Raw genomic sequence first — 12554 nt, 5'->3', positions numbered from 1 at the left:
GAAGGTCTCAAGGAGAAAATCTGTAACAAATGACAAACTGGCAATAGCACACTTCAGTGTAACAGTCAAGTATAAATGGAGTCATAAGTCACACTCTAGAACCAGACAAAATTCCTTGTACATGAACACAAATTTAAGAAACTGGTATTTACATGGAAAGCAGCAGAAGAACCAGAATATGCTGAGACAAGGGGTTTGTATGTAGGTTAAAGAAAACCAGTTGGTATATATTTTTAATATATTAGAAACGGAACAAATCTCTGTCGGGAAAAAGTACTACCAAGAATGTAACAAACCAGTTGGAGAGCTCTAAATTAAGTAATATATAATATAAAAAATAAACATGAATATATAAACCCTATATGTGAATAAATAATACATAATACTTCTAAAACATACATTTATTTATAGTTCTCACTCTTTTTTTTTTTTCAAAGAAAAAATAGTGATAATGAAAGCCCAGAAAATTTTCCACTCCTTTCACTACACGTATCTACCTAAAAGGACTAGTCTGCAACCAAGTCATCATTCTCTTAATTACATTTCTTATACTATGTCTAACACAAAACCAAAGATCTGTTCTAACATACACATAGAAACTGATCCCCAGAAAAGGTGTGAAACTCATTAACAAATGCTGTCATTAACCCCAGCCAGACATTCATGGGTTATGAGGAAGCTGGAGAAGTGTACATTCAACACACGAAATAATCAAGCAAGTTCCAAGAAAATATGGTTTTTATAAAACTACATGCTCAGTGATGCAAAATTTCCAGTATAAAAGAACATCTGTGTCATTTAAAAGGAATTTAGTTTATTCTTTAATAGAAGTCCTAACAGAGATAGCTGAATATGATATTCTTCAAATGCTTTAGTAAATTTTAAGGTTTGGATTAAAAAAAAAAATCAAAAAAAAAAATCAATGCTTTTTTACATATCCGTATTTTTATTTCTTGCCATTTTATTTATCTGTAACACTTGGTAGAATCTGCACCATGAGCCTAAGCATTCTTGATGGAAACCAAAATTTTTAGACCATATGTGCAGGTAAAGAGCACGTAGCAATCAGCTAGGTGCCACTGACAGGCTGGGAAACTTCCCAGCATAAAAAGTGGGGTAAAGAAACAGGTATTTAATTCCTCTAATAATTATTTTTTTAAAACTGACACTTAAGAATGCAATTAACCGATAACTTAAACACGTTTAAGTGCATATTTTCATTCCCATCCAACAAAGCACCAACAGTTTTAAAAGGCATCTCATATCCTTTGATAAAGCTATAAGATAGGATACCACAAAAATTAGGTTATTGAAGGTACAATAACTGTATTTATGGCTGTCACTGCCACATCAGTGTCGTTTGCACTGTGTAACTTTGTGAGGATCACCCTTCTGCGACCATCTTCAAATAGGGGCACTTCACAGCAGTTTCTCACCAAGAGTGATTATGTATATATTTCAGTTTACTCCAGTGAAATCAAGCTGTCATTTCAAGAGTAACTAACTTACCTCAGAATTTAACAGAATTTAAAAAATTAAGTTGCAAAATGGTAGTAGATCATGTAAGCTGGCTATCTGAGCAACTGTAAGAGTAAGACCTAGAGGAAAGCACATTGCCTAGCTGCTCGATATCAAAGGCTACCCTGACCACATAGCTATTCCTCTCCAGGCAAAGAGTAATCTCTGAACTCCCCAGCTGGAAGCGATGTTCTGCATGCAAAATAGCCACATTCAACCATTCTTACTGCTTTCTTTCATCTCCCCCACAGAACAATCCCATTTTGATAACTGTAAAGCATCATGCTTGGTGCATTGATACGCATGTCAAGATGAAACCGCTGACTTACTGATGTCAGTTTGTTGCTTATAAAACACTGAGGCTGCTTAATGTTGAGGAATGTATCTGTCTTCTCTGGATGTCAGCAGCAATTAAATTTTCAGATGACTTACCTAGAGGAGAACTCTTAACAGGCACTACTGCATATAAGCTTTGTTGTGCCTGGAAAAAATATCTCAGTCTAGGGTGCACTAGCATCCAAACAATTTCTGACATCTTGCCTATCGTGTTCTGAGCTCTTTCAGGGAAATAAAATTCTGGTCATCTGGAAGATGAAGGGGCTAACCTTTGCTGCCATCGTTTTGTATAGAAAGGGTACAAAAAAAACAGTTCCCAAAATAAGGACCTGCAGGTGAGCATAGTGGCAGAGAACTACAAAAACTGATTACACTTTCACAGAGGTCAGAAGTAAGACTACTTCAAATGAGAAAATGTGCAGAACTGCTGATTCGATATTTGTACATTACCTCAGAAAAGCTGCCTTTAAGATTTTACTGTGGACAATAGGAGTTGTGAAGTGGAAACAGTTTGGAGAAAGAAAACTACTTCCACCTGAAATCCAGAGAACCCATTGGTACAGAAAGACATGTTAATGTAACACAAGCACCACTACTGAGAGAACCTTAATTCCAAAAAAGCTAAAAATATATCATATATAGGTACTTATTTAAGATTATTCCTGAATTAGATGCTAGGAAAATCTTAAAAAAATTTTACACATCTCTGTGTGAAACTCTACATTTAAAAAATTATTTCTCATCTTTTCAGAGAAAAAAAACAATTTACAGGTGAAAAAATAACTATAACAACTTCACAATTTCTGCTCCTTAGAGACGGTAATGTTTTCAGTTCCTTACCCCACCCATCTCTAAATCCTGAATGAAAGAAAAAAAACACATAACTGAAGTTCATTATTATGGATTCTTGCATTTCCAGCATCAAGAAAACTAAACTGCAAGCTAGGATGAACACTAAACGGCATTACAGATTAGGACGCAAAAACTATCTGGTGTAAATAGACCTATTCTGAAATTACAAAGCAATTCTCATGTGCTGCAAATATCATGAAACTCACTGAAACAGAGAATTGTCCCCTTGTAAATTTAATTTTTAAAACAGACTCCTTAAGCCATTCTCCAAATAATTTTAAATTTAAGTAGAACTAACAGATTCTGAGAAATCCCTTCATGCCCTAGACTGAACCGCTTACCTGAAAGACAATTCAAAGGTCCTTCCTCCATCTGTGACTAAGCTCGAGTTCTAAGTGTCAGCTTTTTTAACCAGGGAAGCACTTTTTTCCCTTAATTATTGCTAGTATTCTCAATGATAGTGATTAATATACATTAGCAGCAAGAAAGAGAAGCTAGATTTTATTAATGCAGTTTGAAGAGTACATGCATTTGTATTCTGCTTTGCCAGACTAGCCACAAAAGTAACAATTCAACATCAATAGCCTTTGAATTTGGTTTAAAAGGTATAGTAGATGTACTCTTCCTATTCAGGCTAGCTGTACTGTAATATAATAGATTTGAAGGAGCAATTTATTGGCCTTGGTACCTTCTCTTTATTTATTTTTTCTTATTATTTCACAAACCCAGCTGTGCCGTTTTTCAGATATTATTCCATTTAAACATATAAGCTATTCTACTAACTTACTACAAAGGAATTTGCAATTCTTGACCATTATATTGCATTAAATGAGTTCAATATGTAGAGAAGTTTAGCAACAAATTAGTACAACCACCATAGTACATTAATACAAAGAACAGCAAAAAATCCCACTGGATTCTTTTTGTGAAATCAATTCTTTATTCCTGACCTAATTCAGATGAGATTAATTAAAATGGATTGCATGTAGGTACTGATTATGGAAGTCAAACATATAAGAAGTTTGTTCATATAATGGGTTCTTTCTTTTAACAGAAATAGAGCTAGCAGAGTGTACTTACAGCAGTACCAGAAAAAAATTCCAAACACCATATTCAGCTTTCAGATTAACGGAGGTCAGTGTTGGACTTCTAATTTTCTGTGCCACCTAAATTATATGCCATCTCTTTTATTCTGCTCTACTTTAAACTGCCCCAATTTCTTTCCTTTACCTCCTACACACTTACCTTCCCTCACTCACTCTACAAGAATGTAATTGTATTCCTTTTATTATCTCATAGTAGATTCACATAACTCCTCCCATATTTCATGGAAAGATTTTGCACTTAATAATGCTTTAAAATTGTATTTTTTGCAGTGGTAACACAAATCTTCATTATAAAACAAGGTGTCCCTAGACCCAGGGTAGTAGGGATTCCAGCCATTTCCAGAATATATTTTTTGATATGAGAGTCTTCACTTGTAAATGACATGTCTCACAGTTATGTAACGTGAACATGTTTAACAAGAACTGAAAATTTCTCTCAGATACCAAATCTGCTGCTTCTGACAAAACCTGGAAGTCATCAGAAACATACCATCCTATTCTAGAGACAGTACCATACCCGATACCAGATGTAATTTGTATCTGACTAATGCAACAGGATGAGTATCTTATTCCGTGGACTGGTAGCATTATCTATTTTGACACACCTTACACATTCATTTCTGAATTTTCTGTATATTATAGGCATTAACAAAGAACATTTCTGTTCCATGAGCATGATATAAAGTAAAGATGAGGTTTGAGAGAACTTTATAAGGAGAAAAATTAAAAAAACAAATCTAAGAAAAATACATCTCAGACATGTTCAGGCTGTTTCAGTTACATTGGCTAAAGAGGCAAGTAAAATACCAGTATCACCATATTTTTAATGATGTCTGATAAAGGAAAGAAAATACCATAGATGTCCAGATCCAGAGGGTTAGAAGAATCATGTGAGTATGGGCAAAACTGGGCCTATGTCATACTACAAAACCAGTATAAAACAAAACCAGAAAATGACCTCTGAAAAGAGGAGAAGAAAAGAGAAAACCAGTTACAGAATATAACAAACATTAGAAATGGCTGGAAAACAACAAATCTACTTTAAAAATGTCTTCAGAAGGTAGCCTGGCATGCCAATGTATCAATCAATTCCTATCATTAGGTTGCAGAATTAATGAAAACAAATTAACACAACTCATGGTTTCTTCTGATGACAATGAAGTGAAAAGACTACTTAATAGAATTTGAATTCTGCTAAAGGAGACACATTGGATGAAAAGAGGAGGAAAACACAGGTAATAAGTCCAACTACTGCAGCAAAAGACAGCCAAATAAGTCAACAATGCTTTGCTAATCAAAGAACCCACAGAACCTTGTAACACTATTGGAAATCAGCTCTATTTCATCAGCTGTAGTTATAATCTGGCCTGAATATGTTTTTCTGAGCATACAGACCTTTTGCCACTGTTGTTTAAATTACAGGCCAATTATCCTATTAATTCATTTGTGGCTGAATTAAAATTCTTCAGAATGTAAACAACTGTATGATAAAAAAATATGAAAGCAGTATTTGTATGAAGGAAGTTACCCTGTCTTCCACTTAAAAAAGTCTCCTAAAACCTTCCGTGGAAAAACTGTGTTTAAATTTCAATAGGAAAATACTGTGTTATAAAATTAATTTTTCTCTAGCTATTGCAGGCAAACCTCTCACATTGTTTTTGGTTAGAAACTGTCAATTCTGTTTTGGTTTGTTTAAGGTTTTTTTTCCAGCTACAGACCAATTTTTAAATATCCCAGTAAAAGCAATTACTCAGCAGAATGAAACGCGACATATTCCCACCCTGTTTTCACAAATCCAGCAAAACGTTGGATGGACCTGAAAACAAGTATCATGCACCTTTACATATATTAAAGTGCATTATTAGAATATTAAATATACTTTACTATATATAGTATAGTAATAGGAAAGTCAGTCCCTTTCCTCTGACATGTTCTCACCCTTACAGTGTGTGCACATGTGTTTGCGTGTACAAGCACTGCAATTACATTTAATATTCCAGCTTTGTTTTTACAAAACAAAAGTGAAGTTTAAGTTCTCTCAGAGGTGATTACTTATACTCATTTCTACAGAATCCAAACACCGCCCACATAAAATCAGCAGTACTAGCAAAGTCCCTGGTGACTTCCAAAGAGAAAGGCAGGAACACAGGCCCTACTAAACATATGAAAAAGAAAACCTGGCAGAATATCTAGGTGACAAAAGACTATGAAAAAGTTTAGACCTCAAATAATGCAAAAACAATCCCTTAGGAACAGTCAGTAAGTTGGTACTCACAGGTACACAATATTCCACCATTGGGTAATGCAACTTATGCCCCTTTGCTGTACGGCCAGAAAAGAAACAGCTTTGACAGACGTCATAGTTGAAATGTTTTAAGCTCCGGTACCTACGGGGACATTAAACAAAGTGATTAGAGTTTCCTAAGTTGAGCTCTAATATTGACTTTCTATTAAGCCTCATGAGGCAAATTGTTCTCTGAAATGGTGTCACCTGCTTTTCAGCAGCAGCAACACAAGACAGGGTGAGTTTGTTGGGATTAGCTTGGAAAGCACCTTGAAGTGTGCAGGTGTGCATGACCGGGACATGGCACAGCCAACGCTCAGCACAGCTGCACATCCAGGGGCACCAGTGCCAACACAGCAGCTGCGTGGGACACAGCAAACCCACAGCCCTCCTAGTCCACACAATCTTCCTACACTACACAGGTCACCTCATTGCATATTCAAAAGAAATTCCTGCCTCCTATAGCCAGGTAGAGAGCCAATGTCAATCATCTTGCTGAAGTTACTTTGAAGCAGAAAATCTTAGTCATCAGCTTCATATTTTTCTTTTAATTTTATATGTTTTTACATACCAGATAGTTTAAGTTTGTGCATAATTTTAATACTCAAAAATTCTAAACACTTTTCAGAAAACAAAACTCTTGAGAATTCAGGAATTATAACAATAATATAAATTCAAGTTGAAAAATTGCATTGATTGATTTACTTCTGTTGTTTTAAGAGCATGTATATGTATAAACAAGGTAAGAAACTTATACAGTATCCCTTGTGTTAAATATAGCTACCAGTAACATGTTTTTGTTTGTTTGGTTGGGGGTTTTTTTGGGTTTTTTTGTTTGGGTTGGTTTTTTTGTTTGTTTTGTTGTTTGTTTTGTTTTGTTTTGTTTTTTTTTTTTAACTGAAACCAAAAAGTGACAATTCAATGCCGGATTCCACCCACTGGTTTTTGTAGTACGGCTGTTCTCAATGGCTGAGGTTATATAATTTGTATGAAACTAGAATGAGCTAACTGAACCAAATTGAATAGCTACTGAATAGGTAAAGTTTAAATTAAAGTGCTTTCTGAGAGCAGTATCAGCACTAATACACATTTTTCCCTGCTGAGTTTTATGTTTTGTTTTGCAAGACAATATGTGTCTATAAATGTGAAGGTTCACTTTTAAGATTGCTGATGGAACTGTTTATAATCTTTACTCAGAGCCTGTGTATTAAATGGCCACATCTACCTTCTGCTAAGATGCTAGATGCTTTTGTTGCTGCAGATCTCATTGTAGAAATTACTTAGAATGAGCCATTCCTTTGCCTTCCTTTCTCTTCTTTTCTCTCTATGTCCTTCTCCACACAAAATATTTCAGTACAGACAAGATTCAGCAGCCCCAACTTATGCATCTAAAAGATATCTGAGCTGGAGCTTTGTCACCCTACACTCCCTGAAGCTTTAATTAAGAAAAATAGGAACATTATAGAGGAATTTCTTCTCCTCTTAAGACAGACCACAAAGTCTGATCAGATTAAATACTTTTGGAAGCACTCACATACCTGTATTTATACAGGTTATATTTATATATATAAATATAAATATATATTTATTATAGTAAAAGAAGAGAGTTGCTATCTCAATCTCATAAGACTAAATCCAGCATGCCTAAAGCTAGGTGAGATGAAACTAACCTCAGGATTCCCATTATTATCCTTTAAAACAACAGAAAGCATGGGGAGCAAAAATTACTCATCTGCCTAGATACCTAAAAAAAAAAAAAAAGTCTTAGAATCACTTAGAAGGAAGACTGCTTTATATCATTCCTAAATAATCTTTCATGACCACAGCAGAGGAAAAAGCCAGTTAAGTTTAGTCTCTACTTTTTTTTTTCTTTCTTTTTTTTTTTTCTTTTTTCTTTTTTCTCCATCATTTTGTACACTGGAGCAATCAATTCACAAATCCATGTTAGTTGTAACAGTACTCACTAAGGGTACCAACTATCCCATGCCCCGTAATGATAATTCATAGTAAAATCATACAGTTCAGGAGGATAACACGGAGAATATGCCTAGTGCCATTTTTTCTTTTAGAATTCACAGCTTCCTTTGAACAGGCAAAAGTTAGATTACATTCAATGTTTTAGACAGAAACTGTGCAAGTCTCATCACAGCAACGTATCTATGTTTGCCTCAAGCAAGGAAAGATTGCTGTTGAAGGGTGTTTAATATTGCCTGGCTTGCGTTAGTTTCCCAAGCCTTATGGTGGACAGCAGGCAGACAGCTGCATTTTTTCTTACTGATCAGCAACCTATTGCCTTGTGCTTCTAGAATACATGGGGTGCATTTATACTTCACTTGCTACTTGTTGGATCCACCAATACTAAAACTCCCAGTGACACTCACCCTACACACCTGTAATTTATAGCACCCTTGGGTGTCTAACAGCTGTACTGCAGGAGCCAGAAATGCACTGGCTTAGGTCATACTGTGGCCTCACCGTGGGTGGCAGATCCCACCTTAAAGCAGGGAAACAGTGGAAAAACAAAGAAATGTACTTTTTGGAAGACTTAAAAATATGCATATATTTTCAGAGAAACCTTGCACCCAACTCCCGTCCTCTTACCTAAAGCCAACAATTGGACACTCTTTACAGATGTTGCACTTGGCCTGATGTTTTGCTGTTTCTGCAGCTGCCACGCGGTGTAGAACTGGCAGCCATACCATAGACTGTGGCTCTAAGCGCATCCAATCTATAAATTGTTTTACAGTTATTTCCGGCTTATTGTGGTTCTGTGGAGAGAAAAAAACCCCACACCTAAATTAAAAAAAAACAACCAAACAAACAAAAAACAAAGACACACCAAAACAAAAAAACACAACAAAAACCCAAAACCCAGCATACACACACGTGGTTTTTCCTTAGAATTCAACTAAAAAAGCCCCAACCACCAGTGTCAGCCCTTTCCATGTCAGGTTAATGTAAAACCAGTTACAGGACACAAGAAATAACCTCGATTAAAATGCAAATAAAGAAAACAAGTTAATAAGAAGACAGAGGACTAAACAGCTGTGATAGAGTAGACAGATGGTAACGAAGATGAAGGGCACAGTAAGGGAGTAATGGAGTCCATAGTAAAGCCATCTTTGAACCGAAAAGACTTGAGAAAGAAGTAAGGGAGCATGAAAGGCTCGGTTCAGACATGCTAAAGACATGGTCGTCTTTTGAGTTACGATCAATGCCAGACCACTGAAAGTCGGTAGTGCTTGCATGTATCTACTAACTGCCATGAGACTCATGCAATTCTTTTTTTAAATTGTGTTTTGACCCCAAGGTATTGTTTCAAGTTAGCACATTAAAGAAACACACGCATAAACAAACAGGTGAATAAGCAAGTAATGAGAGAAAGAAATCTGCCATTTATAGGCAATCACTGCAAGAATACAGCAGAGCTCAAGTATTAACATGATTGTTTTGAGAAGCAAACAAACATGCTTCCACATTCTTTTTGAGCTGTAACCACCAGAGAAGCCTAGCTGTAAAGGTATTCTATTCATCAGCTTTGTCAGCAGTAAGAACAGAGGTCATCTTTCTGAACTCACTGGAAGCAACAGAAAACAACCTAAAACAAAAGTTATTCTTAAACAGTAACACGTGATGAGAAGCAACACTAGGTTTCTTAATCTATTCATAGTCCAAGTTGATTTTTACCAGTAAGAGGGAACAGGATTAAAAAAAAAAACAAACAAAAAAAACCCCACAAAACCCCCCCCACACACACACACCAAAAAGAAAGTAACACTCTTTCCCCACCAACAAAATACTTGTTTTCACTAGGCTGAGGTAACTGTCATGCAGCTGCTTGCTTTCTCTGTGCTCTCTTAACAACCAGGGCCTGAACTTGAGCTATTCATATGAGATGAGGGATGCAACCTCATCATTGGTATACTCATAATATTACATCAAATATTTAAACTCTACCTTGCTAGCACCCCTCACCCATAATTGAACATGAGAGAGGGCAGATTCTTGAGGGACATAAAGATCATTCCTCTGTCACAGGAAAGTCTGCAACTAACAAATTAATAATTTATTTCAGTATGACTGGAACAACTCAAGATCGGTGATAGATGTGTCAAGCACCATCCCTTACTGTCTGAAGCAGCAGGAGAAGTCTTACATGGCTAATTGGGCAAACAAACTTCCATAAGTATCTACCAAATTATTCATGATCTGGTCAGACTCTCTTCCAATTCCAATCATCTCAGAGTCCAGAAATAGATCTAATAGTTCTCAAAAAAGCTAGCACAACTGAATTTTTCAAAGCACTGGATGAAGATGTAGAAACGTCTATGAAAGAATGGCAAAAGAAAAATGCTCTAGAAGTTCACTATAATACTTAATGTTCAATTCAATAAAATCAGAAATATTCAAGCCAGTAGTTTTATATATGTCATAGTGAATTTTTAATCCATATAGAACTTCTGACAATGCTGCCACTTTCAAATAATACACTCAAGCAGTACAGTTATCATTTGCAAACAGTCAGAGCCTTAGGCATCCTTGACAAAGTCTGAGTTAGGCTGTGTTCCATTATGACATCCTCTTTTTAATTCTCATCTTCTTTAAACAGACGCTCCTTGCAGCCTCATTAACCCCCTGCAAGTAGTGTGGAGCTGAACAGCAGGCTGTAAGACAGCTTTATTCCATGTTCTGATCTGCTGCATAAAGGCTTATGACATGTAAATGTCTATGCTTGACGTTTCATACAACTGCAAGGTCTTTTGCCAGTAAAATAATGTTAAATAATTTCTTGAAGCACAAGGTCAAAAATTACTACCAACATCATTCTCTTGTTCTGTTGAGATCATGTCTTGTTCCAGCAGAGAAAAGCACGTTGTTCTTACAGTATCAGGTTGCTCGGAACGATGCAAAGCAGGATAATTGGCTGCTACAAAAATTTTTAACAGCTTTTAGAGCAGGCCGGTATTGTCAAAATCACAATGGTTTATATATTCTTTTTGCTAAAGGTAATTTGTTTGATCCTCTCCTAAACCATAAACCATCTTTTATAGCTGCATTTTCACAATAACTTCCCACATTCAGTTGCAGAAGCATATTCATTTCTCTTCAAAATTCAATGGATGTTTATAAATTCCTCTCTTCTTTTTACACGACATGGAAGCGAATCTTAAGACTTCAGATAGAAGGTTTTTTTCCACATAAAAGTCTTTGTTATCTTACCTGTTGGAAGCAGCTACGCACACTGGGCTCAATGTTGCTGCCACCGAAGGCTGCCACTTCCCCGAGCTGCCGTGGGATCTGGATAGCATCGTGAAGCAGCAGGCCCAACTGCCTCTGGTCGCACATTTCTGTGGGGCCTGCCACCTCCTTGAAGAGATCTGCAACACCGACAAGAGTCACCAGCTCATTTCATTTCCATGTACACCCCCTTCTATTCAGTAATGTTGCAGCTCAGGCTTTATAACTTCTGTAATTTAGTCGTGGTTACAGATGGCCACAGTCCCATTTACAATAGTTTACCCTCATCTAATCTTGACTTTTTTGACTACGTTTTCTTGATCTGTAACCACACAAATGAGAAAAGTAACACCAAATCAATGGAGCTATATTATGGTTCCTTATGGCATCTCGTGATAAAACTGTACGTGGCAGCTCCTGTTTTACCTAGGAGCAGCCGTGTGACAAAACAAAGACACATCACAAAATCAGAACAGCTTTCTGTCCTATTCCATCATTACCATGTTGCCCCCCTAATATTAGGTTTTCTATGTTATCACCAGGGAAGGACACCTTCCACAAAGCACAGGAGTTCTCAATCCCCACGTGTAAGAAACCAGGAAAGGAAGGCAAGAGAGTAGCATGGCTGAACTCAGACCTGCTGGTCAAACTAAAGGGCAAGAAGGAAATGAATAGGCAACAGAAGGAAGAGTATAGGGATCTGCCCAGTTGTGTAGGGATGGAGTCAGGAAGGCCAAGGCACAGCAGGAGCTGAACTTTGCAAGGGATGCAAAGAATAATAAAAAGGGCTTCTATAGGTATGTCAGCCAGAAAAGGAGGGTCAAAGAAAGCATACTGGCCCTGATGAGCAAGACTGGAAAACTGGTAACAACGGACAAGGAGAAGGCTGACATACTCAATTTTTTTTGCCTCAGTCTTCACTGGCGACCTCTCTTCCCACACCTCTCAAGAGGACGGACTGCAAGATGGGGACCAGGGGAACAAAGTCCTCTCCTACTGTAAGAAAAGATCAGGTTTGCGACCACCTGAGGAACCTGAGTATGCGTGTCTATGGGACCTGATGAGATGCATCTCAGAGTCCTGAGGGAATTGGCTGATGTAGTTCCCAAGTCACTCTCTGTGACATTTGAAACATCATGGCAGTCAGGTGAAGTCCCTGGTGACTGAAAAAAAGGGAAACTTTGCATTCATTTTTAAAAAAGGTAGAAAGGAGGACCTTG

The 12554-nt window shown here is 36.9% G+C and overlaps 1 protein-coding gene across 6 annotated transcripts in view; it reads right to left on the bottom strand.

The window, feature by feature from the left end:
- Positions 1 to 12554, bottom strand: part of UTRN (utrophin) — a 386536-nt gene that overhangs the window by 31089 nt on the left and 342893 nt on the right. For all 6 annotated transcript variants that reach the window (XM_056344155.1, XM_056344154.1, XM_056344157.1 and 3 more), the window contains 3 exons: positions 11317 to 11474; positions 8698 to 8864; positions 6088 to 6199 (listed from right to left, as the gene is read on the bottom strand). In XM_056344155.1, the coding sequence (XP_056200130.1) occupies positions 6088 to 6199; positions 8698 to 8864; positions 11317 to 11474 (437 nt within the window). The remainder of the gene's footprint in view (positions 1 to 6087; positions 6200 to 8697; positions 8865 to 11316; positions 11475 to 12554) is intronic.

The sequence above is a fragment of the Falco biarmicus genome, chromosome 6 (assembly GCF_023638135.1).
Source record: "Falco biarmicus isolate bFalBia1 chromosome 6, bFalBia1.pri, whole genome shotgun sequence".
NCBI lineage: Eukaryota > Metazoa > Chordata > Aves > Falconiformes > Falconidae > Falco > Falco biarmicus.
Note: the sequence above shows the minus strand (reverse complement) of the source record. Positions and strands in the feature narration are given on the sequence as shown.